Source organism: Rhinatrema bivittatum, chromosome 6, assembly GCF_901001135.1.
Source record: "Rhinatrema bivittatum chromosome 6, aRhiBiv1.1, whole genome shotgun sequence".
NCBI lineage: Eukaryota > Metazoa > Chordata > Amphibia > Gymnophiona > Rhinatrematidae > Rhinatrema > Rhinatrema bivittatum.
In genome coordinates, this window is record NC_042620.1 from 98,465,074 (window position 1) to 98,490,767 (window position 25,694).

General features: G+C 44.2%; 1 protein-coding gene across 7 annotated transcripts in view; it reads right to left on the bottom strand.

The window, feature by feature from the left end:
* The window catches only part of COBLL1 (cordon-bleu WH2 repeat protein like 1), a 393,951-nt gene extending 371,430 nt beyond the window's left edge, over window positions 1-22,521 (bottom strand). For 3 of the 7 annotated variants that reach the window (XM_029605633.1, XM_029605638.1, XM_029605628.1), the window contains exons 1-2: window positions 22,105-22,233; window positions 21,556-21,658 (exon numbers count right to left, since the gene is read on the bottom strand). In XM_029605633.1, coding sequence (XP_029461493.1) covers window positions 21,556-21,602 — 47 coding nt within the window. In that variant the 5' untranslated portion in view covers window positions 21,603-21,658; window positions 22,105-22,233. The other 4 variants (XM_029605630.1, XM_029605629.1, XM_029605635.1 and 1 more) reach the window with 4 other exon arrangements.
* Between the last annotated feature and the right edge of the window lie 3,173 nt (window positions 22,522-25,694).

The window sequence follows — 25,694 nt, forward strand, 5'->3', positions numbered from 1 at the left end:
TTTCTTTTGTTTGCTCAATATTTTGGATTTTGCCATTTCTGCATTTTTAGGTGGGGGGGAATAGGCCTTTGGTTTTTTTCTCTTTTTTGGGGAGGGGCTCATATTTTAGCTGCTTTATGTTTCCCTTCCAACAATCCCTTCTCTCTTCTGCACTCTTTGCTCAATATGGCCCAAAGGCAGAGACTCTGAGCAATAAGTGAATCTTCTGCTCTCCATAGCCAGGCAGCTGAGATCCCACTGGACTGCACCAGGATTCTACCCTGGCTTTATACTGCCTTCCATTAATAGGTGGTAAAAAAAATGACAGGAACAGAGGCTCACAAAAACCTTGGGCTACTCACCATGTTCTGTAAAATTGAATGAATGTGTAGCAAATCCTCCGGGTCTGGCCAGCAGATGTCACTGTCCCCATCACTAGAACACACTTTGTGATGAGCCATCCAAACTGCTCAGTCCTCCCACCTGGAGAGTCTGCATTGGATCCCTGAAGACTATTTAGCCCAGCCATGTTAATACACCACGGGGTTCAGTTTGAAGAAGCAGTCAAGGAATAAATATGTATTTTTTCCACACTCTGACGGGGCCTCCCAGCTTCACCAAAAGGAGTTTATTTTAGAAGTGATACCTCTCAGTGCACTCCCTGCCTGAGGGTCCTTCTTATAATTTACATAGAGATAGACTTTTAAACCTGATATCCTTTAGGGGCAAAAAAGCTCTCACAAGAGGACCAAAGACCTGAGAGCTTACTCTAAACCTTAGGTGGGCAAGCACCAGTGATGGATCCTGCTGCAAGAGACAGTAAAGGCAGAAGAGATATCAAGTTTAAGCTTTAAATTCTTTTTTGTACTTAAGAAGATGATTTTGGATCCCCCTTCCCCACTGGGATGTCAGAGCAGAGAATTTGCCTGTTCCCACTAACTTTCCCCCAACAGAAGTTCTCCAGAAAGATCAGAGTATAAGGATGAAGGAATCTTTAAAGAAGGAAAAATAAGAGCAGGAGATCCCCTTCTTGATCTCTACCAAAGGACCAAGTCAGGCTGGGTATCTGAGAAGATTATGTCTAAAAGGTAGGATTTTGTAGTAAAAGTAGGGGACACCTCCACTAGGATTCCCACACAGCCGCTGGGAGAGTTTGTACATTTAAGATCACCATGGACTCCACCCAGAGGTCTGGTAAAAGGACACTTACCCACCCAGAATTAAACCTGAACCATTAATCAGATGTAAATTCACACTTCTGGATAATGGACTTTAAAATAAAGTTTACTCATTAATATTCCTAAACACCCAGACCTGGTTCCGAGTTCTTACAGCCTCTCACCTTATGGGAAGCACCAAATGACTTAACACACAATGGTGACCTTTTCTCATCGCCTGGGCCATAAGCGAGAGTTTCCCCTCATAAAAAAAAAAAATGTCGTTGTCTCCCCCCCCCCCCCCCCAGGGATTAAGAGTCAGCACTGGATGGCATGGTTAGCTGGAGAAGCCCCAGAAGAAATAAATTTATGTGTCTTTAGGAGGAACAATCCTCCAAAGAAAAAAACAAAAAAAAGTTACAAATTTCATTTATCAAAATTTATCCATCATTTAACACAAATACATCTAAACAATTTACAATTAAAACTCATAAAAAACATAAATAACATAAAATATACATATAAAGGACAATAAAACAAACAAATATAAGCCACACATATAAAAGGAAGTCAAAAAAGGGAAAGAAAATCTTATGAAAAGTATTAAGAGAAAGCCTGCTTCAGCATAAAGCTTTTTTTAAAAGTCTACATTTCTTAAGGCAGTCTTCCAGCTGAAGCTCCCTGGGTAATGAGTTCCAAAGGGTTGGTGCAGCAACTGAAATGGCCGATTCTCTTGTAACACTGAGGCGGGCATGGCAAACAGATGGAAGACCTTGTTGAGATGGTACTTGTTCTCGCAAGGGTTTGTAAATTTTTAATATAGCATTAGACCATGAGCGAGAATGAATACTTAACAGCTTAAATATAGTCACACAAATTTTATAGTGAATTCTTTGTTCTATCGGCAACCACTTCAGCTTTTCAAGAACAGGAGAGATATGTTCAGAACATTTGCAACCTTTAATCAGTCTTGCAGTACAGTTAAGAAGTTGTAATTGATATAAAGAATTAGACGGAAGACCAAATAAGAGACTGTTACAATTATCAATGTGGGGAAAGATAATTGCACGAACAATGAGAAGAAAAACATGGTAGTGTAGTAAATGACGTAAGCCAGACAGAAACCGCAGTTTAAAGAAACCACTTTTGATAGTAGATTTAATATGGGGTCGAAAATAAAGAGCTGAGTCGATCCATACGCCTAAACTTTTGATAGGTGAATTAATCGAGAAGGTAGCATTTTCAAAATATATAGTGTCAAGAGAAGGCTTGAGGTGAGGCTGATGAATTAAAAGAAATTCAGTTTTGGAGATATTTAAAAAGTCTGTTTTGGTGGAGCCATTGTTTGATAAAAGACAGACAAAAGTGAAGGTGTTCAAGAGTTTTGTCCCATGTAGGTTGTAAACAGATCTAAAATTGAATGTCGTCTGCATACACTTTATATCCATCAGTGACAGTAGCAAGCAGTTTGGTGATTAGTACTAAGTATAGATTAAATAATACTGCAGAAAAGGCTGAACCTTGTGGGTCACCAGATTTTAGTTGGTGGAATGTGGAAAATTGACTATTAAATTTGTCTTGTTGTGTCCAATTACGCAGGTAAGATAGGAACCATTTTAGCACATTTCCAGATAAACCACATTCACATAGTCGAAAGCTTCGAATGCTGAAGAGATAACTAACGAGGCAAGTAGAAACTGTTGGCCAGAGTCAAGGCCACATCTGATGGAATCTACGAGTGATACTAGTAATAACTTGGTGCTCATAGAGCATCTGAAACCGAATTGATGAGGATCAAGAATATCATTATCTTCTATGAAAGCCGTAAGTTGATGGAGCACGACAGATTCAATAATTTTAGATAGAAAAGGCAAAGATGAAATAGGATGGTAGTTAGAGAGTTCAGATGGATCTAGATTAGATTTTGTTAAAAGAGGTTTGATAACTGCTCTTAAGACAGTCAGGAACACAACCAGAGTGAATGGATTTATTGATGATAGTGGTTAAAGGGACAATGGAGTCTTTACAGGCTTTGAAGAGTGCTACAGAAACACTGGCAGCGGGGACAAACAATATTATTCATGAACGAAATGATATTGGAGATCGAGACAAGAAGTATCATCAAAGGAAGACCAAGACTTGTCTCAAAGTGGCTGAAACACGAAACCAAGGAGTAACCCGGGCAAAGGCTAAGCTAATATTTTCTGTTTTGAGAGAGAAATATTTTAAAGAAAACTTCGGCAGAAAGGTTATCAGAAATAGAGGTGCAAGAATTGGCCTTGCTAGTTACATTTCTTGCAAATTAAAATAAAGCATGAGTATTGTTACCTCATGTCTTAATTTTGGCTGAGTAGAAATTTTTCTTCCCTTCAACGGTATCTGCTTGAAACTTGGCAAAGATCTGAAGTTGGAGGCAGTAAAAGGTGAGGGTGATTTGCACCATAGATGCTCAGTTTTCCTAAGAGATGTACGAAGGGAAATAAGAAATGGAGTAAGCCAAGGGTAAGATCGTGTTTTGGTAGAAGTGACAAGTCTAAGCGGTGCAATATTATCAAATACAGTAGAAACAAAATTAAGTCAGCCAGAGATAATATCATCAAGGTCATTTAAAGTCAAATAATCTAAAACAGACATTAGATTATCAGAGAATTTAGAACTATCAATAAATCCTCTGTGGAATTTGGAGGTAGGAGCTTTGGAATCACAAGAGTTCTTGGGTAGCAATATAAGAAAACTAATCAAAAAATTATCAGACCAAGGTAATCAAAAGCATGTCTGAGGGGAGTTGAGTACAAGAATTATTCACAAAGATAAGATCAAGCATGTGTCCCAGGCAGTGAGTAGGGATGTTAACCAGTTGAAAACAGCCTAATAATGAAAGAATGTGAAGAAATACAGCGCAATTGCTAGACTGGAATGTAGCATTGAAAGGCAAGTTAAAATCACAGAGGATAATCATATTATTCAAATTAACTTTAGCAAGGAGTAATTGTTCAAAGAAAGGAGACAGGTTACCGTGCAATAATTTAGGAGGACAATAAGTAAGACAAACAGAAAAACCTGAGTATACATAAGTAGTAGTTCAAAGGAAGAATTACATCTGAGATTTTCAAATTTGGGATTCCAAAATTCTTTATAATGGTAAACAGCTCCACGTGAGACTATATCACAACATTTCTAGTCAGACATCCCAAAAAATTCAGACTAGCAATGAACATTCAACAGTCACCGCCTTTTCAAAGAAAACTATGCTATTTTTATAGCACTACTAGATGTACACAGCGCTATAGATTGATAAGTATTCACATATAGTAAGTCCCGTCCCCAAAGAGTTTATGTAATCCCTGTGGCTAGGGGACTCTTCAACAGGACACAGGGGGTACATTCTACATACTGTCAATAAAAATGTTGTGAAGTCATATTTTTAATCTCTTCCCTGGTGTAGAGTCCTCTATCACATATGAGGGAGGTGGGGCGGGGAAGGTTCACCTCCTGGGCCCTAGTTTTCATCTGTCTTTTAATAGATGCTAATAATGAAGTTAGATACAGTTTTGATATTCTAACATAACTTTATTGAAAAGTCAAACAAACAGGAAAAATGGCACTTTCTACAAGTCCATCCAAGACTTTACATCCAGTGACTTTGTGTCTAGGTGAAACTGTGATCCTTTGGCCTATCCCTTATCCTAAAGCTGAATATAAAGTCTCCCTGGGCAACTTGGACTATGATATTCTTTTCCCTCAAGGACTCCCATTACAATACCTGGGATCCACAGTTCATCATGGTATTCAACTTTTTTCCCCTCCTCTTCACTCAAGTATCAAATGGGCACCTTTGCCTCAAGTAGCTGATAACAAGCACCTAGTGGGCGATTCTGCTTCTTCTCTTTGGAATTAGTAAGGTATCCACTTCTTCACGTGCTGGTTGGGCAAAGAGATGGTTCAATTATGTTTTACCTGCTAGCTTTCCTTGAGTCTTGACAGCCCAGTAACCTATGGGATTCTCCCTCCTGCCAGCAGTTGGGGTTAGAGTGTGAAAGCTTCCTGTCTCATGTCACTACCATAAAAGGCTGGCCCAGCAGAGGGGAAGTCAGTAAGTTTTTTGCCAAAGCGTGGCTTGTTGCTTTTATTCTTTTATCCCCTTGGTTTTTTTTTTTGTTGGGTTTTTTTTTTTTTTAAATTTAAGGAGACTTGTCAGCTCATTACTCAGCCTGCACCTTTGTCTTCCCAAGAGTGGCATTTTCCCTGGTATTATAGGACACTTGTTCCCTACTTTCTGCAGTAAGGGATCCAGGACACATCACAAAATGATAGAAAATAGTAAATGGAGAACAGTCTGCCTTTGCATTTAGCTATGCTCCCTTGTTCCCCAATGTTTTAACTTATTTAAACTCTGTTCCTTTATTCACATGCCTGTTTATTTTTTTCGTACCTGCGGGATCTAGACTGGTCTGTCAGGACTCGAGGAAAGACAATTGCTGGTAAGACCTAAATTGAACCTTCCTCTTCGTCCTGCCAGACTAGCAAACTGAGGGATGTACCTAAGCTGTACTTGCCCCAGGTGGGACCAATAACAAATCTCGTCTCCTCCCTTACTTGAAGGTGTAAACTATAGTGTTTGTAAAAGGTTTGAACAGATGACCACCCTGCAAACGTCCCTAGGCGTAACTGCTCTGTATTCTGACCAAGACGCTGTTTGTGCTCTTGTAGAATGCTCCCTTAGCTCTTCCAGCACTGGTTTGTTCTTATATAGGCTGTTGCCAATGTCTCCTTAACCCATCTCGCGATTGAGGCTTTGGACACTGCCTGCCCTTTTCTGGGTCCTGTGAACAACAGTCTGTCTTCCTAAAATCATTGGTCACTTCCAGAGGCATTTGTGAACATCTAGGAACCTCAAATCTCTGTGTTTTCCTACACATTCCGCATTCCTAAATCCAGGAAGAGAGATGGGGTGATTGAGACGAAATTCTTCTTATACCACCTTGGGTAGAAAGGTGAGTATCAGTCTGACTGTCAATATTTCCTTTGAATAGGATAAGTACAGATCCCTGCAAGACAGCGCATGCAACTCCGAGATCCTTCTGGCTGAAACCAGGGCCACTAACATCGCAGTCTTTAGTATTAGGTCTTTCAAGGAAACCTCCCTGATGGGCTCAAAAGGCACTCCGACTAGTATTTTCAGTACCAAGTTCAGGTCCCATGGTGGTACTATGACCTTCCAAGGAGTCTCACCTGCTTTGCTCCCCTGAGAAAGCGTACCACATCTGTGGTAGCAGCCACCAATATTCCTCTGCATGGCCCTCTGAACACGCAAATCGCTGCCACTTGCACCCTCAATGTATTAACTACTAGCCCTTTGTCCAGCCCTTCCTGTAGAAACTGCAAGATTGAAGCAATCCCTGCTTTCATCGGGGCCAACCATCTACTTTTACACCAGGCTTCGAAAACTGTCCAAATGTGGCTATATGTGGAGGAGGTAGACTCTTTCTAGCCTTTAGTAGGGTCATGATTTATTGGACCAAGAATCCTCTTCTGTTAAACCTTCTCCTTTCAATAGCCAAGGCGTACAAGAGAAATGTTTTCCAAATTTGTCATTACTATTGGCCCCTGCTTGAGGAGTGCTGCTATCCCTTTGAATGAGATTGGCTTTGCCTTTTTCAATCTTAACAGATCTGCATACCAGGGACGTCTTGGCCCGTCTGGCACTATCAGGACCACCCAAGCCTGGTTGTTGAGAAATCTTCCTGACCACCTTGCTTATCATCAGCAGGGGAGGGGGGGAATGTATGACATCTGACTTGGTGGCCAGGGTTAGGACAGTACATTCACTCCCCTGCATCCCTGTTCTTTCCTTCAGCTGAAGAACAGACTGGCCTTGGTATTCTTTTTTGACAACATTAAATTCCACTGTAGGGTGCCTGTGCACCCATTATGAGCACAAATGCCTCTCTGACAGCTGCTATTCTCCTGGGTCTAGCTTCCGTTGACTGAGGAAATCAGCCTGAAAGTTAACCACTCCTGCTATGTATCCTGCAGAGAGATCCAAGAAATGCCTCTCTGTTATCTCCATGATGAGGCATGCCTCTCTTCCCTAGGGCTGCGCTCTTTGTGCCCCCTTGCTTGTTCACATAAGCTACTGCTGTGGCATTGTCCGAGCGGACTTGGACCACTTTGTTCCCTTACTAGGCCAACCTGATTGCGCTTAACTCTAATAAGTTTGTGGAACTTAGAACCATTTGGTGTGGTCAGGCCCCCTGAGCGTGGGCTCCCCACCCCTGACAACTCGCGTCTGTGGTTATTATTGTCCACTGCGGGGATTCCAGAGGGACTCCTCTAAAAAGGTTGTTCAAGTCTAGCTACCAATGCAGACTCTGCCCGCTTTGGTATGTCAGTGGGAGACTTGTCGTACTGTTGACTTTGTGGCAACCAGTTGTACAATAGATGCCTGTAGGCAGCGCATGTGCACTCTCACCCATGGCACTACCCCAATTACCGCTACTATGGAGCCCAGGACCTGTAGATATTGCCACACATGGGAGTGGGGCTTGTGATAGGGCCTTCCTATCCTTCTGTCTGTTAGATACTTTCCCTAACCTGGTATTGAAAAGTACCACTAAGTACACTACGGTAGCATCTGAGACGGCTGAAACTGGCTCTTTGCTCTGTTCACCATTCAGCCCAATTTCTCCAGGACATGAACTGTTCTCTCTGTCAGCCTTCTTACAGGGAGTCTGCTCTTATTAAACAATCATCCAGGTAAGGGTGCTCTTTGAGCCCTTCCTTCCTTAAGAAAGCTGCCACTACTACCATCACTTTTGTAAAGGTCCAAAGGGGAGTACCTTGAATTGGTAACGCTGACCTGTTATCTCAAAGAGTAAGTAGCACTGGAAATCTCTCCTATTAGGAATACAAAATATGCTTCTGACAGATCTAAGGCTGCCAGGAATTCCCCTCTCCTTATGGCCACCTTTGCTGGAGCCAGTGATTCCATGCGGAAATGGAGAACTAACAAGGCCCTGTTTACTTGCTTTAAGTCAAGCACTGGCCAAAAGCTTCCTTCCTTTTTTGGCACTAGGAAATAAATGGAGTATACTAGAGATGTGATTCGGCCGAACCTTTCAGTTTGGCCTTCATTATCGGCCTGCCGCAGGAAATTTCATTTTCCCACGGTTCAGGCCGATTTTATTTCGGCTGCCCCCCGAAACAAAAACCCGAAACCCACCCCAACCCTTCAAATTTAATTACTGCACCCCCCCCCCCCCCCACCCTCTCCAAAACTTGCCAAAATTCCCTGGTGGTCCAGCCGGGGTCCCGGGAGCGATCTCCCGCTCTCAGGCCTTCGGCTGCCAGTAATCAAAATGGCGCCGATGGCCCTTTGCCCTTACCGTGTGACAGGGGCTATTGGCCGGCCTCTGTCACATGGTAGGAGCAATGGACAACCGGCGCCATCTTAAAAAGTGGCATGGACCATTCATTGCTTCTACCATGTGACAGGGGCCGACCAATGGCACCAATAGCCCCAGTCACACGGTAAGGGCAAAGGGCCATCGGCGCCATTTTGATTAGTGGCAGCCGATGGCCCGAGAGGGGGAGATCGCTCCCGGGACCCTGCTGGACCACCAGGGAATTACGGCAAGTTTTTTTTTTTTTGTTTTTGTTTTTTTTTTGGGAGGGTCACAATTAATTAAATTTGAAAGGTTGGGTTTGGGGGTTTTGTTTTTTTTTAATGTGCCCTTTCTCTCCCCCCAAAAAATGATAAGAAAACCACACGAAATTTCGTGGGTTTTCTTATTGTTTCGTCGCCCCCCCAAAACACGACAAAATAGGAAATATCGTCTATTTCCTATTTCGTCGCAAACGAATGCACATCCCTAGAGTATACCACTGTGCCTTCCTGACCAGGCGGTACTGGGATAATGGCTTGCAGCTGAACTAACCTGTCTAACGTCTGCATGACCGCGTCTCCCTGCTTAACTTGTATGGCGAGGGAATGAAGAAATCTAAGGGGAATCTCAATTCTGGGCGATATCCTTTATTTATGTTCAGGTCCTTTGTTATTTTGGTGCACGCCTGAAAAGATCTGTAACCTGTCCCCTACCTGGGGAATCATGGAGCAGGCCTGCTTCCAGTCATTCTGCGGCTCAGGGGTTCCCTTCCTTTGGAAATCTTCTATTCCCCCGAAGGGCTGAGATTTGCCTGGGCGAGAGATCTGGCCTCTACCGCCCCTCTGTCTGCACTCCCTGTGCCACTGTCTCCAGTTGCCTCCCCATGCAAAGCCTCTGGGCTTTTCTTCTGGTAACCTTTGGGGCCTCAATCCTCCCTAGTCGATGACCATCTTTTCTAGCTCTTCTCCAAACAGAAGCCTCCCTTTAAAGGGAGCTTTCCTAACCTGGTCTTGGACGCTGAATCTGCCGCCCAATTGTTTAGCCATAAAAGCCGCCTAGCCATGACCTCTGTTTCTAACTTCACTGAAACTCTAATAAGGTCATACATAGTATCTGCTGAAAAAGCTGCCGCAGATTCCATTAGGGCTGGCCCCGCCCTATCCTCCGAGGATCCTGCATCTTCAGGACCTTGGATCTCTTGTTAAGACCAAATTAAACGGGCCTTGGCTACATAACATCCACAAATAGTGCCTGGAAGACACAGGATGAAAGCTCAAAACCTTTTAGTAACGTTTGCATTCTCCTATCCTGAGGGTCTTTCAGGACTGCTACAATTTCTACTGGTATAGTCGTTTTCATTTCTATTGCTGAGATCACCACATCTGTTCTAAGCAGATCTAGAAGCTTATCCTTATCCTGCTGTTCTATTAAATAAAGCATCTGCATAGTTCTATAGCTTCTAAGCCTAGCTTCGGGATCGCTGACAGCATATACTGGGGTTGCTGAATGGATAAGAAAGCCTTTGCAAGGTTTCCTAATCCCTGTCCGAATGGGATTTCCCTTCATTCTAACTTTGGGCATTTCCTCTTTCAGACTTAGGATCTGCGAGACTTTTGTGATTAGGGTTCCCAGCTCATCTGCCCTAAACAAAATGCACCGCTGAGTCCCTAGCCTCCGGTTCTTCCTCACCTACAGTCTCTTTCTGGGAACAGCCCTCCTCCTCCTCCTTGAAATCCCCCTGGGGTTCCATCTTGGAACTACAATCTTCCCAGACTGAAAGTGGCTTGAGCTTTTCCCCTAAAGAAGCAGCCTTATTCTGCTTATCTTTCATCTGGATATAGGATTGGTGCACAGCCAAGATAAAGTCAGAGGGAAAAAAAAAAAAAATCAGTTCTAGTCACTGATGCTGCTTGCCTGGGGCTGCCCCATTTTCCAAAGCTGCAGAGGAATGCCTTGACCACCCTGAAACTTGTGCCAGAGGTGGAGGAAAGGATGCACTTCCTGGCGGGCACTGTTCAGCTGGCCTAGCCTCGCCCCCTTCCTCCACCAGGGTCTGCTTTTCATCATCACAGTTGCGGCAGAAAGAGTCAGCGATGCTAGGGACCCACTGGGCTCTATACCTGGCACACATCCTCCCCTTGTCCATACTTGGGGCAGGCAGCGATGGCTTGCGCCAGGCTGCTTCTCTGCTTTTTTATTTTTTTACTCACAAGTAGGCAACTTCGTCGGAAAGCCAGGAGACCAAAACAATTGTTTGCCCTGAGGAGGGAAGATCAGACCTACGGAGGTTGTCATCCGCGGGGTCCCCACCCTGGCCCAGACTCTAGGGAAAGTGACCTTAGGGAAGGCCGTTACGCCCTAGGGCCTTTCTTACACTGCTGGACCAGTGATGTCTGTGCTCTGTCCCATCTGCTGGAGGCAGAGACTACAGACTTCCCCTCTGCTGGGCCAGCCTTTATGGTAGTGGTGTCAGAGAGGAAGCTTTCGCATTCTGCCCCCCTCTGCTGGCGGGAGGGAGAATCCCACAAGTTATTGGTCTGACAGGAGGAAGAGGAATCACTGAATTAGGGAAATCATGGCTAAACAAATAGCTCCACTTACTCCAATTGGGATGGAAGGGTAGCTGGAAACTTAATCCCAAAATGAAATCAGTTTCTCATAAAAAGATATTTAAAAATCACTTAGGAGTAAATCTATTACTCATTGGGAATGAATTTAAGATTTTAAAAAGCCTCCCACCCTAAGATTTGGGGCTTTACTTTACAAATTAACAATCTATAAACAGAAAAGTTCTTTCCTTTCCAAAAGCAAACTCAAAATCCACCCAGACTACTAGATAGCACCTGCTTTTAAACCAGGAGAGTCAGCTCTTGGCAGCAGCCTCACATGGGTGTGCTTTAACAGACATGGTGCATTCCTCTCTCCTCCTCTAAATGCATGACCCTTCTACAAGGCCATGTCTTTATAGGGATCCCAGTGGGTCCAACATTTACAATCCAAGTGAGTACCAGAGGCAACCAGAAATAAAATGACTTGCCCAAGGTAACCAGTAGTATGCAATGGGGAGAAGCAGAATTTGAGCTTGATTTCCTGGTTCTCTAGCCACTTCATTAACCCCAGGTCCAGCCTTCTCACACAAAGGGTATCATTTATTAAGTCTTTCTTCCTGTTCTGTCTCTATGGCAAAAAAAAAAAAAAATAACCTTACCAAACTGGGCCACAAGTACTACTTTGAATAAGACAATGCCCTACCTTATACTGTAAATGTAACAAAAAAAAGAAAGAGAGACACACCGCACTCTCTCATCACCGTGGTTCAGTTTGTGATGTCTCGGACCCTTACAAAAGCTGTTTATTCTACTAAATAGTGAGCAATGGAGCGGGCTTGTCCCGCACCGCTAGCCCTAACCAGGGGAGAGGCGCGCGCAGGACGGGTCCGGCGGGAAGGGAACGAGAATCGCGTGGATGCTGGAGCCAATGGGAGGTCACCAGTGATTCAAAATTGCGGCGCTCCCATTGGTTCTCGGCAGTTTTCTGAGGCAGGATCAGTTCGGGCGGTTGCTAGCTGCAGGAAGGGCGCGCGAGCTGAGCGGGGCGGATTTTCAGTCATCCCTCCCTCCCACTTGTTTTGGAAATGTATGTTTTATTGCAATGTGATCTCAATGTTGTCGCAGTGGAGACGGAAAACCAGAGCACAGGTTTAATCTGTATATAAATTGTTCGATAATTGCTTGGGGGGGGAGGGGGAGCGAGTCTCGTGCAGTCGGGGGGGGGGCTGCTGCACGATAAGGTCAAAAGAGCTAGGGGCTAAAGCTCATTGACCTCAGCTTACCATCGCTGGGACGAGGTGGGGTAAGTAAGGGGGGGGGGGGGCGAATTGGCTTAGCACTGGGACGTGGGGGTGAATAACACGAATATGAGCGAATGGGGGTGGGGAAGGGGCAATTGGGCTGACATGTTGTCAGCCACATGTTTATTGTGCAGGCTCGGGCTGCTGAAATATACTGCGGCCTTTTTTTTTTAAACGCCAACATGTGTCTTGTATTACTTGAAGGGAGGAGGGGTTGGCCATGCCAAGCGCAGGTCTCGACTCCCTGGTTATGAAGTTTTAAAACTGTAGCAATATAGACCCATAGAGGGTCACTACAGCATTGATCAGCTATATTGAACTGCAGTTTTTGAAGGTCTACTTTAAAACTACCAGCACAATAGCAATCAGATCATTACCTCACTTCACAAACATTATTGAAATAATAAAACTATGTTGTTGGAACACAAGATTTCAAGTGTGTGTTTTGATTTGTTTTTGTTTTGCTACCTTTTATGCTGGGAGATGATATAATACACTCAAAAAAGGATGGATTGGCCAATCAAGATTGTCAGCTTGGCTCTTAAAATCATATTATTGCCGATCCACTTTTTAAAAATATTGTACACTGCCCCCCCCCTCCCACCAATAACCATCCCTACCACCCCACCCACCTGCCCCCCTTTACCCCACCTGCCCCCACCCCTTGCCCCGGCAGTTCCCTCTCTGCCCCTGTACATAGTTAATTCAACTCTGAAAATAACATATTCTGTATAAAGTTATGCTGGTATGCAAATTATATCGTATTACTATCCTGTATAACAGTTATATGTACTTAGCTGGTAATTCAATTAACATGTTACACTGTATCATGTCGGTATAAGGCTGGCCTTAGACATCTTGTTATATGTAAACAGATGTGATATGTCAAAACGAATGTCGTTATAGAAAAATAAATGAAAAATAAATAAATACATGTATATAGTGTGGATTCAACAGTAAAACCACGACATTTGTGGACACTAATAAAAACTGTATCCTGAACAGAACTATGGGGAGGGAACAGCTTGACAGTGCCAGTCCCAGCTCTGCCACCTTTCTTAGGGCAGAGGGGGCAAGGGGAAAAAGCCATCTTGAAATGCAAAACTGGAAGCATGTTGGGAAGTGGAGAAGCTCCCAGCCAGTTGCAGGATAAAACAATTGACAATTGCACCCATGGACGTTTATTTAAGATTAAGGGATACATGCAAAATATTTTGAAATGTCACAGCAGAAGGAAGGCGAGGTAGTTAGAGAATCATGAACTAGAATAGATGGCAGGGTAGGGGCACCTCCAGGTTGATGATGGAACCGATAGAAGGGATAACCAGCTGGGATAAAATGCCCATGTGCACTCACTCACAGTAGAATACCCTTGACCTCAGACCATAGAAAGTAAGAACATAAAAACATGCCATACTGGGTCAGACCAAGGGTCCATCAAGCCCAGCATCCTTTTTCCAACAGTGGCCAATCCAGGCCATAAGAACCTGGCAAGTACCCAAAAACTAAGTCTATTCCATGTTACCGTTGCTAGTAATAGCCGTGGTTATTATCTAAGTCAACTTAATTAGTAGCAGGTAATTGACTTCTCCTCCAAGAACTTATCCAATCCTTTTTTAAACACAGCTATACTAACTGCACTAACCACATCTTCTGGCAACAAATTCCAGAGTTTAATTGTGGGTTGAGTGAAAAAGAACTTTCTCTAATTAGTTTTAAATGTGCCACATGCTAACTTCATGGAGTGCCCCCTAGTCTATTATCTGAAAGAGTAAATAACCGATTCACATCTACCCATTCTAGACCTCTCATGATTTTAAAACACCTCTATCATATCCCCCCTCAGCCGTCTCTTCTCCAAGCTGAAAAGTCCTAACCTCTTTAGTCTTTCCTCATTGGGGAGCTGTTCCATTCCCTTTATCATTTTGGAAGCCCTTCTCTGTACCTTCTCCATCGCAATTATATCTTTTTTGAGATGCGGCGACCAGAATTGTACACAGTATTCAAGGTGCGGTCTCACCATGGAGCGATACAGAGGCATTATGTCATTTTCCGTTTTATTCACCATTCCCTTTCTAATAATTCCCAACATTCCGTTTGCTTTTTTGACTGCCGCAGCACACTGAACCGACGATTTCAATGTGTTATCCACTATGACGCCTAGATCTCTGTCTTGGGTAGTAGCACCTAATATGGAACCTAACATTGTGTAACTATGGCATGGGTTATTTTTCCCTATATGCATCACCTTGCACTTATCCACATTAAATTTCATCTGCCATTTAGATGACCAATTTTCCAGCCTCACAAGGTCTTCCTGCAATTTATCACAATCTGCTTGTGATTTAACTACTCTGAACAGTTTTACATCATCTGCAAATTTGATTAACTCACTTGTCGTATTTCTTTCCAGATCATTTATAAATATATTGAAAAGTAAGTGTCCCAATACAGATCCCTGAGGCACTCCACTATCCACTCCCTTCCACTGAGAAAATTGTCAATTTAATCCTACTCTCTGTTTCCTGTCTTTTAGCCAGTTTGTAATCCACGAAAGGACATCGCCACCTATCCCATGACTTTTTATTTTTCCTAGAAGCCTTTCATGAGGAACTTTGTCAAACGCCTTCTGAAAATCCAAGTACACTACATCTACCGGTTCACCTTTATCCACATGTTTATTAACTCCTTCAAAAAAGTGAAGCAGATTTGTGAGGCAAGACTTGCCTTGAGTAAAGTCATGCTGACTTTGTTCCATTAAACCATGTCTTTGAAGGGAACCAAGGATGGCGCTGGGGGTAATGTGGCTCCACATAGGCCCTCCCAAATCTGGAAAGGGTGTAAATTCTTCTAATGACCTCCAACCTACAGGATTTGCAAGTAAGCGATTTGTTTTCTGGCCAAGATCCAAGTGAGAGCTAGGGTAGGACAGAGATCAAGCCAATAAGTCCAACAGAAAAAGAGCAATAGGAATTCTGCTAGACAGAATGACTGTAGTTTATGCTCGCACAAGTAACTAATCTAATCTATTCTAATAATTTAGTCATAAATACAGCTGCAGCCCTGTTTTATACAACCAGTGGTGTGAATGACTTTGTTGGTACTTGGCTGTTTGTGAGTATTAAATTTACAGGAAGCTGCCCATATTAACCCATAAGTTACTGGGACACTCCATTGCTAGCTCGAAAAGTGATTTTTGATTTATTTTTTTTTATATATATGACAGCATATTCTTCACACCTAGCCTGCAAGACTAAGGCACACAACTTTATGCATATTTTCAGATTTATTCCCAGTATGATCAGCCAGACTATTTTCATTGCTGTCAATTAAGGCTTTTTCTATATTTCTTCCTTTTAAAAAATGTTTGTAACACTTCTCAGTGGCCTATATTAATTGTTTTTTCTCTAAATCTATGACCCCTCCATGTATTGTTCTTGTAAATATTTTCTTGTTGCTAATTTTACTAAGGTAGCTCAGCCATTAACATTTATGCCATTATCCACTCTCATATATTTAAGCATTATGTAGTTTTAGATTTCAAATTGGTCAACATATTGTAGATTACATATAAAGTATTACATAACTGAATCCTAAAATATTAAAAGTAAGAATTTGGTAAAATGGTACACTAAAAACAAAACCAGAATGGGAAGACAGTTACATAACACAAGCTAGAATTCTCAGGGTGTTCTGATTTTTTCTCCCAAAATTTTATTGTATCAAAAATTCTTTACTGCCAGGTTTTCATAACCACCGTAGGCCAGCGCCTCGCTGTCATAAAAGCTTCAAGACAGAACAATATTCAAAAATTCAACACATCTTGATCTTGGAACTGCCCGCTCACTCTGTTTCTTAATGTCAGCAGTTATGAAAACCTGGCAGTTAAGAAAATATGTTGAACTTTAATTCAAAAGCATACTGCATGAAGATAAGTACTTTTTAAAAATAATCAAGAAAAGTGAAAAGAAAAGTATATATTTTTGATACAATAAGGGCCGGATTTTAAAAGCCCTATGTGCGTAGGGGGTGTTACGTGCACCGGGCCTATTTTAAAAAGGCCCGGCAATGCGCGTAAAGCCCCGTGACGCATGTAAGTCCCGGGGCTTGCAAAACAGGGTGGTCCAGAGACCTCCGAGATAGTGGCCATTTGCTGCTGGGTCAGAGGATCACATGCCGGCAGGCGCAAAAGGTAAGAGAAAGGTCGGGGGGGGGGGGGGGGGGGAAGGTCAGGCTAGAGAGGAAGGGAACGGGGGAAAGCAGTGCAGCTCAGTGCACAATTGTACACCCCCTTGCGCGCGCCGACCCCCGATTTTATAACATGCGCGTGCACCTTTTAAAATCTACCCCTAAAATTTAAGGAGGATATGAAGGCTTTTTGACCTATGATTAAGTTGCCAAAGCATGTTTTTATGTTTGTAAAAACAATAATGAATTGTGACTTTGAAATTTTTCTTTAAGAGCATGCTGGTTTACAACAAGCATACTGTCTGGAACAATCTGTGTGTCATTTGTAATCCATACAAATCTGCAGACTTTTTAGGGGGTCAAATACTTTTGCAAGCCATTGCATATATAGATATAGATTTTTTTTTTTTTTTTACAAAGACTTTTTAATCAACTTGTCTACAGCTAACCCAAGGTGGTTTACAATATAAAATTACAAGTATAAAAATTAATTTACACACACATATAAACACACTACAAAATCACCTATGAGAAAAATGGTATGATTACTGACACTGAGCCTGATATTTAAAGCTACTTAGTCAGATAAGTAGTGACTTATCTGGCTAAGTGGAAGCCACTGAATATCCAGCTACATTCAGCAGCTGCCACTTACAGGTCGATACTGTAACGTGCGGTTGAAGATTTCCCGTCTGTAACGTGCTGGGAGCGCACAATTCGGACGCGTAAGGCGATTCAGCGATACAGTCTCCAGTTTCACGCGTCCTTAGCGCTTCTTAAAACAGACGCATAACCCTTTCCGCACGCAGCATGTATATGATATGTAAATGAACGAATTAGCTGTATAATGAAGGAATTAGCTATTCCCCTCCGATACTGTGACGCTCGCTCAGATTATCTCCTTTGTAACCCGCTATTTTGCCGCGTCCTTAACCTGTTAGTTTACCGCTACCCTCTACTTGGTGTTAGTGTGGTGTTCGAAAATTAAAACGGGAATAAAGTGTAAAAAATGGTGTAAAAAAAGTGTAAAAACATTGCTCAAGGCGCCGAAATCGCATGGGCATTCATTCGCTGCCGGCGGGGGCCGTGCATTCATCCAGGCAGAGGGAGCCGGAGGCCGCTTTCGCTGCCGGCTCCCTCTGCCTGGATGAATGCACGCCCACCCGGCTGCCTTGAGCGCCGAAATCGGGAGGAGAGGAGAAGGGAGAAGGGACTACCGTAGCAGGCCCGAGCCTTGCTACTTTTTCGGTTTTTTTTTTTTTTTGCTTCGGGAGGAGGGGACAGGACTGGGGCTGCACCGGAGACCGGACGGGGCCAGGGCAGGTAAGCCAGGACTGGGGCTGCACCGGAGACCGGACGGGGCCAGGGCAGGTGAGCGGGGGCTGGGGGATAGTTTGCCGAGCATCGGGGAACATAACTGTCCACTTCCTGGTACCTGTCATTTCAAATGTCATTTGAAATGACATTTGAAATGACAGATACCAGCGCGGCCGTGAAGCGTTAGGCCTGCGAACCCAGGATACTGTATAGGCGCTCTATACAGTAAAATGGGTTGCGCGGGCCTAACGCTTGCCTAAGGCTTCGCAGCCGCGGCATGCATTTGCATGCAATTAGAAGAGAGTATAGAGCGGTAGGTGAAGAGAACTGTGCGTGCGGGGAACGAGGGTGCGCCTGACACTGCCGCACTGTTTCTACCGTGGCCTTAGAGTATCGACCCGTTAGTTGGATAAGCTATTTATCTGGCTAAGTAGATAGCCAAATAAGTTGTGGGTGGATCAGTGCTGCACTACTTAACCAGCAAACAGAGAAGGTAAGTTTTACCTGGCTAACTTAGCGTTTTCTTTTAAATATTGACCTCATATTGCAGACTACATACAGAGGTAGATTTTAAAAACATACTTGTTCGCGAACAAAAGTACGCTGGATTTTATAAGATACCCGCGTAGCCACGCGTATCTTATAAAATCCGGGGTCGGCGCGCGCAAAGGGGTGCACATTTGTGCAACTTGCGCGCGCCGAGCCCTGCACGCGCTGCCCATTCCCTCCGAGGCAGTAGTAACTTACGCACGCCGGCGCGGCAGGCCCCGACACAGGCCAGGGCACACGGCCACGCCCCCGGACCGCCCACATGCCCCCGGACCGCCCACATGCCCCTGGACATGCCCCCGACCGCCCCTTTTTGCAAGCACTGGGACTTACACTCGCCGCCAAGCCTATGCAAAATATGTTCGGCGGGCGCAGGGGGGGGGTTTGGGGTAGGTTTTCGGGGGGTACGCTCGTATCTTATGCGCGTACCCCTTTGAAAATCTACCCCACAGTATATTATACATACAGACTATGCAAAAGTGAGCCAGCTACAATCAGTATTACTTTACAGACTGCTCTCAAACCTCATATTTGCCTTAAGTGTTTTACTTATAGGTATAAAAAGGTATAAAAAGGTATAAAAAGATATAATTGCGATGGAGAAGGTACAGAGAAGGGCTACCAAAATGATAAGGGGAATGGAACAACTCCCCTATGAGGAAAGACTAAAGAGGTTAGGACTTTTCAGCTTGGAGAAGAGACGACTGAGGGGGGATATAATAGAGGTGTTTAAAATCATGAGAGGTCTAGAACGGGTAGATGTGAATCGGTTATTTACTCTTTCGGATAATAGAAGGACTAGGGGGCACTCCATGAAGTTAGCATGGGGCACATTTAAAACTAATCGGAGAAAGTTCTTTTTTACTCAACGCACAATTAAACTCTGGAATTTGTTGCCAGAGAATGTGGTTCGTGCAGTTAGTATTGCTGTGTTTAAAAAAGGATTGGATAAGTTCTTGGAGGAGAAGTCCATTACCTGCTATTAAGTTCACTTAGAGAATAGCCACTGCCATTAGCAATGGTTACATGGAATAGACTTAGTTTTTGGGTACTTGCCAGGTTCTTATGGCCTGGATTGGCCACTGTTGGAAACAGGATGCTGGGCTTGATGGACCCTTGGTCTGACCCAGTATGGCATTTTCTTAAATGTGTGATTAAGGGTGCGGAAGAATGAGGAGAGAAGGGGAGTTGCTGATTCAAATATCAACCTGTTTTTTTTAAGTCCAATAATGCCCTTCAGAATGTATAGTTTCACAATATATGCAATGAAGAAAACACTCAGATTCTCCTGACAACACTATTCAGAGGTATGTACTGTCAAACCAGACAACTTGAGTGTTGTGATGTACACATATTTATTGTACAGTTATCTTCCAGCAGTGGTTTCAGAGCACAGAACTGTAAACCTGGGGGTTTATGGTTTAAATATGCTATCACTACTATTTGGACGAGCAAACCACTTAAATCACAATAATATTTTAAGCTCTTTGGCGCACTAACATTAAAACCAGGTGAATTACTTTGTACATCTATGTGCACATGTCAATATATAGCATTACTAATTTCACAGTTTGGTTTGGTGGAAGATGACTATCTATCCATGAAGTTCACCCTTTTATCAGTTACTAACATTTGGCCAATTATTTGCTGTGAACTTCTAGAGCAAAACAAAAATTATTACTTGTGGAATTTAAATTGTTTATATTGCATAACAAAAGGAAATTCCTTATTCATCCAAAGGAAGCAATCACAGCTATTCTTGGATTGCTGTACATGGTATTAGAAAACTGGTTGATTATACTTGTATATAAAAAGTTTTCACTTTTAAGTCAATACGCCTAATTCAATAAAGATTTTGTCCACAGACTCAAAATGGGAAAAGTCATTTTTGAATAAGGCCCAAGGATTCTTAGCATTCACAAAGACAATCTGAAGGGCCAACAGGTTTTGACTTGCAGTCAGGAAATACCATTCTACCATACTGCAAGTTACTATCACAGTACTTGCAAAATACATTATGTAAAAATAAAAGCCATTAACTATTATTGCACAGTAGCTCCAAAATTACACTTTTCTACAGTATAAATGTATCTATTTGAGCAGATAGCATGCATATTCTATACAAAACAGTTCGTACACAATGTGATTTGAAAGGCAATATTAAAAATCAAACATTTCTAAGTTCTTTGATCAAGAAGTCACAACAGATCTCTCTAAATATATTTCAATGATCTTTCCTTCAAGCTTTTAAAAATCTTATGATCTACCATCTGTTCTCAATTCTGTTTACATAGACGTGTCCTTGAAGCATATTATTTGTTCTTAAAGTAATTTTCTTACACTAACACTTTGTATGATATCAACACTTAGACCCTGCTAAAAAAAAAATAAAAAAATTAGCCAATAGTCCAACATGCATGATGTACCAGGAATTACGGCCCATTTTCTCCCAGCTAGTCATTTTGATTTTAATATGACTAAGAGGACGGCTCCCAAAATACATGGGGCGTGAGAAATGGTATGTTATCAGTAGTACTAAGACTTGCACAACACTCAGGACAGTTTTATATCTGGAAACCTCACGTTTTCAGTTTTTTTTCCTCCGGGGGAGTAGCATACAAAAAAAAATAGCGTCACTACAATTTCGTCAAAATACATTGCATTAAACCAACCTAAGGGAAACACTACTTTTACTTCACCTTTGGTGTTTTCAGGGAAAACCTGTGTTCTTGATATTAGCAAGTCTGTTCTCTGTACTGGTTTTTTGTTGTTTTTTTTAAAGCATCCAGATAGCATATCCCTGACCAGGAATGTAGTCAGGAAACATAATCATTTACAGGTATTATTTTGCCATAAGCGAATCTATGCCCAAGAATCACGAGGTGTTGATCTTCCCGGGATCCAACCCTAGAATTCAGAGTTCGACAGAGCTTCGTTTCAACTAAATAAAGTACCTCACTTGGAAAACATCTGTTTTTCCCAAACGTCACTTCATGCCCCTAGCTACCCAGACCCGGTCTCTTTGATGTGTTTCTCGCTAATGGCGGGAGCAGTTCACTGGAAAAGCGCCGGGACCATGGGTCTCCCCCACTGCGCAGATGCCGGGGGGGGGGGGGGGGGAGTTTCTTACCGTATGGACAGTGAAGCTGCTTGAGAAGCCCAGCCCGGCTCATCCATTGCCCTGAAACCCCGTGCAGCTTACTCCTGCCCAGGCCAGCGTCCTCTGCCGCCAGCTGCACACAGAAAGAAACAAACAAGAATCAGATCCAGGGCAGCAGGACCTTCCTCCTTTCACCTGTTCAACCCTCCCTTCAAGACTTCTCACCCGACGCCAGCGACAAGGGCAGCAAGAGCCATAAGACGCCACGACTCCGCTTAGCCCGGGCCGCTATGGCCCTTCTTCCCAACCACACCTTAGCAAACTTTCGGGAAGGAAACTTGAAACGCTAACCTTTCTTCCCTCCGCGGCAAGAACAGAGTCCGTCTGTTCGCCTCCGTGCAGCTTGCCGACCTCCTCCGGTCGCTGTCTCTCACGACCGCGGCTTTCAAGTCCTGACTTGACTCACTAGCGTCTGAAACTTTCCCCCTCGTTGGGTGCCTTTCTTTTCCCACCTCCCCGGCCCAGAGCAGCGCTGACGGGACCGTTCAGCACAAGCTCCTTGGTGCACCAAGTCCTTACCTTGGAGGGGTGGGGGAAATCACCCCTAGCTCTGAAGCTAAACGTAGGCTTCCGCACGCTGAATCCAATGCCCGACCTCTCCCTCGCTCTCCGAGGGAATTCTCTGATTTTTCCACCAATTGGCAGAAGGTGGGAGGTGGTTGGAATGGAAGCGGAGCAGCTGTCACGGGACGAACTGCTTCATTTCCACCGCTAGGTTGACGAGAGTGGGGAGGCAGGGCTTGGGTAGAGTGCGCCAGGTACTAGGACTGGGAAGAGACCGGCAAGGTGCAGGGTTCCCCCCAGGCCAGCAATAGCTGCACGTGCGCAAAACCAGAATCCGGCCCAGAGCTTGTGCGCGCGCCGCAGTCCCCTAAGTGATTTCTGGCGTCCTTCCCGCTCACCCCCTTGTTACTTACCGTTGCCTCAGGTTTTCTAAGGGTTCATCCTTTTTTTTTTTTAATTGAAAGATTTTAAGTGACTTTCTGAAACGGGTATGTTAAAAACATACCATACAAGGTACACCGTGAGAGAGGTAATAGGAAGTGAAGGGAGGGCGGATGTTACAGGACAGAACGTCGCTGCTCTCAGCTCAGCAGCGCAAATGCAGTTTTAACTTTGAAAAACAAAGAACAGTAGGAGAAAACGCTTCCGTGAGAGGCGGGCATTCGTAAAGCTGCTACCCAGTCAGCTCTGCCTGCCAAGGAAAGATCATGCCCCGGGGGAGGCAGGCCGCTCTTTCCTGCTTTTCTGTTCAGCTTGCTCCTTCGTAGCTGGGACCCTAGGCATCACCTAACGTCTGTTATCCACAACAGTTTACTTTTTTTTTTTTCTCATTTCAACTAATTATTCTGTAGCTGTAACTACACAACATGCGGCAGAGTGTTAACTAAATTGCATACATTTTTAATACGTTTAAATAGATATTAAGGGTTTCTCTCTATTTACCTTTTACAAAGAAGTCTTTGTGGAATGGTTGGCCAGGTTTAAGGAGGCTGTGCCTCTTGAGGCAAGGGCCGTATAACTGGGCAGCCGTGCTGTAGACAAGGGGAGGGGGTGGGGGGGCACAGCCCAAGGGTGTGCGGGGCTAGGTGGGGAAAGTTGCGGACAATAGGATTAGTGGGCCCAGTGCAAAACGGAGCAGGAGCCAATGAGACAAAGAAGGCGGCGTCTCTCGGAGCTCAGGTACTTAGAGGTAGTGGGGGTGGGGGGAGCACATTTGCAGCCTGGAATCGAGAGCAACAGGCTGACCTCAGCACGGCTGTGCTACAAACAGTTTTGCTTTTACTTTCACTTTGCCTCCAGCACGGCTGTGCTGTAAGAGGAGCAGATCAGCTAAAGGAGCAGGAACGATTTCTTTGATTGCATCATTGGGTAAAGTACAAAGATTTTGTGGCTGATAGGCAAAATGTTGAGAATATTAATGGTAATTTTGTGCTGCTAAGGTCGGGAAGGTATGCTCACCCCCTCTCCCCTTTTGCATTGAGCTGGCTCTGCATTACCAGTACTTTATTTAATGAAAAGGCTTTGAATGCATGGCTGCTTCTGCCTGGAATGTTATTTTATTTAAGGAAATGCCTTAGCACATGGCTGGTTATATATATTTTAACTAATATATATTTAGTGAACCGCCATGGGCACATGGCCACACTTTACCTGTTATTATATATATATTTTATGAATGCATGGCTGGCTTTCAGCACAATGCTTGCGCTGCATGTTGCTGTATTTATTGAAAGGGCAGCGAGTGCAGGGCTGGTTATCTTTCACTTGTAGCCTTTTAAGAAACGCCATTGAAGGGGTCTGCACATGGTGAATACATAGGTGGTTAGAGCACATGGCTGGCAGTAGCAGGCTTGGTAGCTCAGTGGTTAGAGCACTGGTCTTGTAGGCTTGCTTTACTTTAAAATCGACGTTTTCTATGTATTGCTTTACCCCTCGCTCTCTAAATTGCTAGGAAGTGGGCAGGCTTCATGTCTACCATGCTACCTCAACAACCTGTGGATGTGCTTTGTTATACCTAAGTAATCTGACAATTAAAAAGTAGCCAGCATCCCGTAGTTGGGAATTCTGATGATATGTCTATGGGACAGCGGTACGGCATTTGAGTGCTCAGCCAGGTTAACAGGATGTTTTTTATATTAATCCTAAAGGGGATATTTAGTATTCGGTTACCATGTAAAGGGACAGCTGTCCCATGTGCGCGTTTATACTGAATTATAAGGGGTACAGGACCCTCAGCTTGATATGATTTAGGCTGCGCTATGCAGCTCTATACAAAGTAAATTAAAATATTAATGAAAGGTCAGCTTACATCTTAGCATGGTATTGTGGTTCTTATTGTAAGGGCTTGCCAGCAGAGGTCAGCACATGGCAGTGGCCATTTTGGAGGTCAGCACATGGCAGTGGCCATTTTGGAGGTCAGCACATGGCAGCGGCCATTTTGGAAGGTCAGCACATGGACTTTCAGGATTTTCTTTTACTATTACTTTTCTTTTACTCCCCATCCCCCCCCCCCCCCCACCTTCCTCAGCTGCCCCCACCCCCATCCTATTCCCGTCCAGTTTGGGATCTAACCAATTTATATGTCTACACAGCATGTCTACCAATCAGTTTCCTATGGCTTCCGGCCCGTCCACACTTATGCCGGACCAGGCTCAGGCTCCAGCCAAGAAAACTGCAAGAAAACTTCGCGGCAACGCCAGAGGTCGACAAAAAGAATAAGACACAGAGGAATAAGAAGAGAAAATTAACAAACAGACGACAACCACATAGCATCAGCCATTTGGGCTGCTATGTTCCGGAGCAGCCCCCTCCACGGGGCACCACCCCTGTAACACCGACCCCTGCAGCACCGGCACCGACACAGGCAGCACCGCCACAAACGAGCTACAGCATGGGAACCAAAGGAGAGCTACGGCGGCTCATGGACCAAACCTTGGCAGCAGCTGCTGTCCATGGCACGGACAGGGTGAAGTCAATGCTGGCTGCGTTAACGCCTACCGACAGCCCGTCCCCCCCTGCAGTATGGCTCAGTGCCCATCGGTCCACAGCAAGGTTCAGCGGGCAGCACCAACAGTTCAGCTGGCAGCGCCCATCCACCATCACGTGACCAGACAGCTGTCGGGCAACACGGGCACCCGCAAGAAGGTCAGAACTGTGAGTACCCTGATCTAAACCTGGGCCAGGCTAATGCGCAGGTTCCCCCAACACAGCCCGGTTACCCACCGCTAACGCAGGGCAGCGAAGTGTGGCTGGGGCCACAAGGCGCTCCTAATGATACTTTCGCTGCTATGAAAGCAATTTTTGATACCTGGCACGGGCAGGGTAATTCTAACACAAGACCACCACAAAACCCTGTTACTCAGGAAACAGGGCAGTCAGGACAACACATGGGGGAAACTTTACCTGTGCCACAAACCGCAGCTACAGCCGTTGGAACAACGGTGTGTCAGGTAGGGACAAATGGGCATCATGCAGCCATGAACATCAATAACGCTTCACAATACACATGTACCGTTGGCTCACTAACTGCGCATGTGTCAGAAGCAATAAAAGAGAAAATATGGCGCAGTGAATATGTTGATATATTCGAGTTGCTCAGGAAAGAG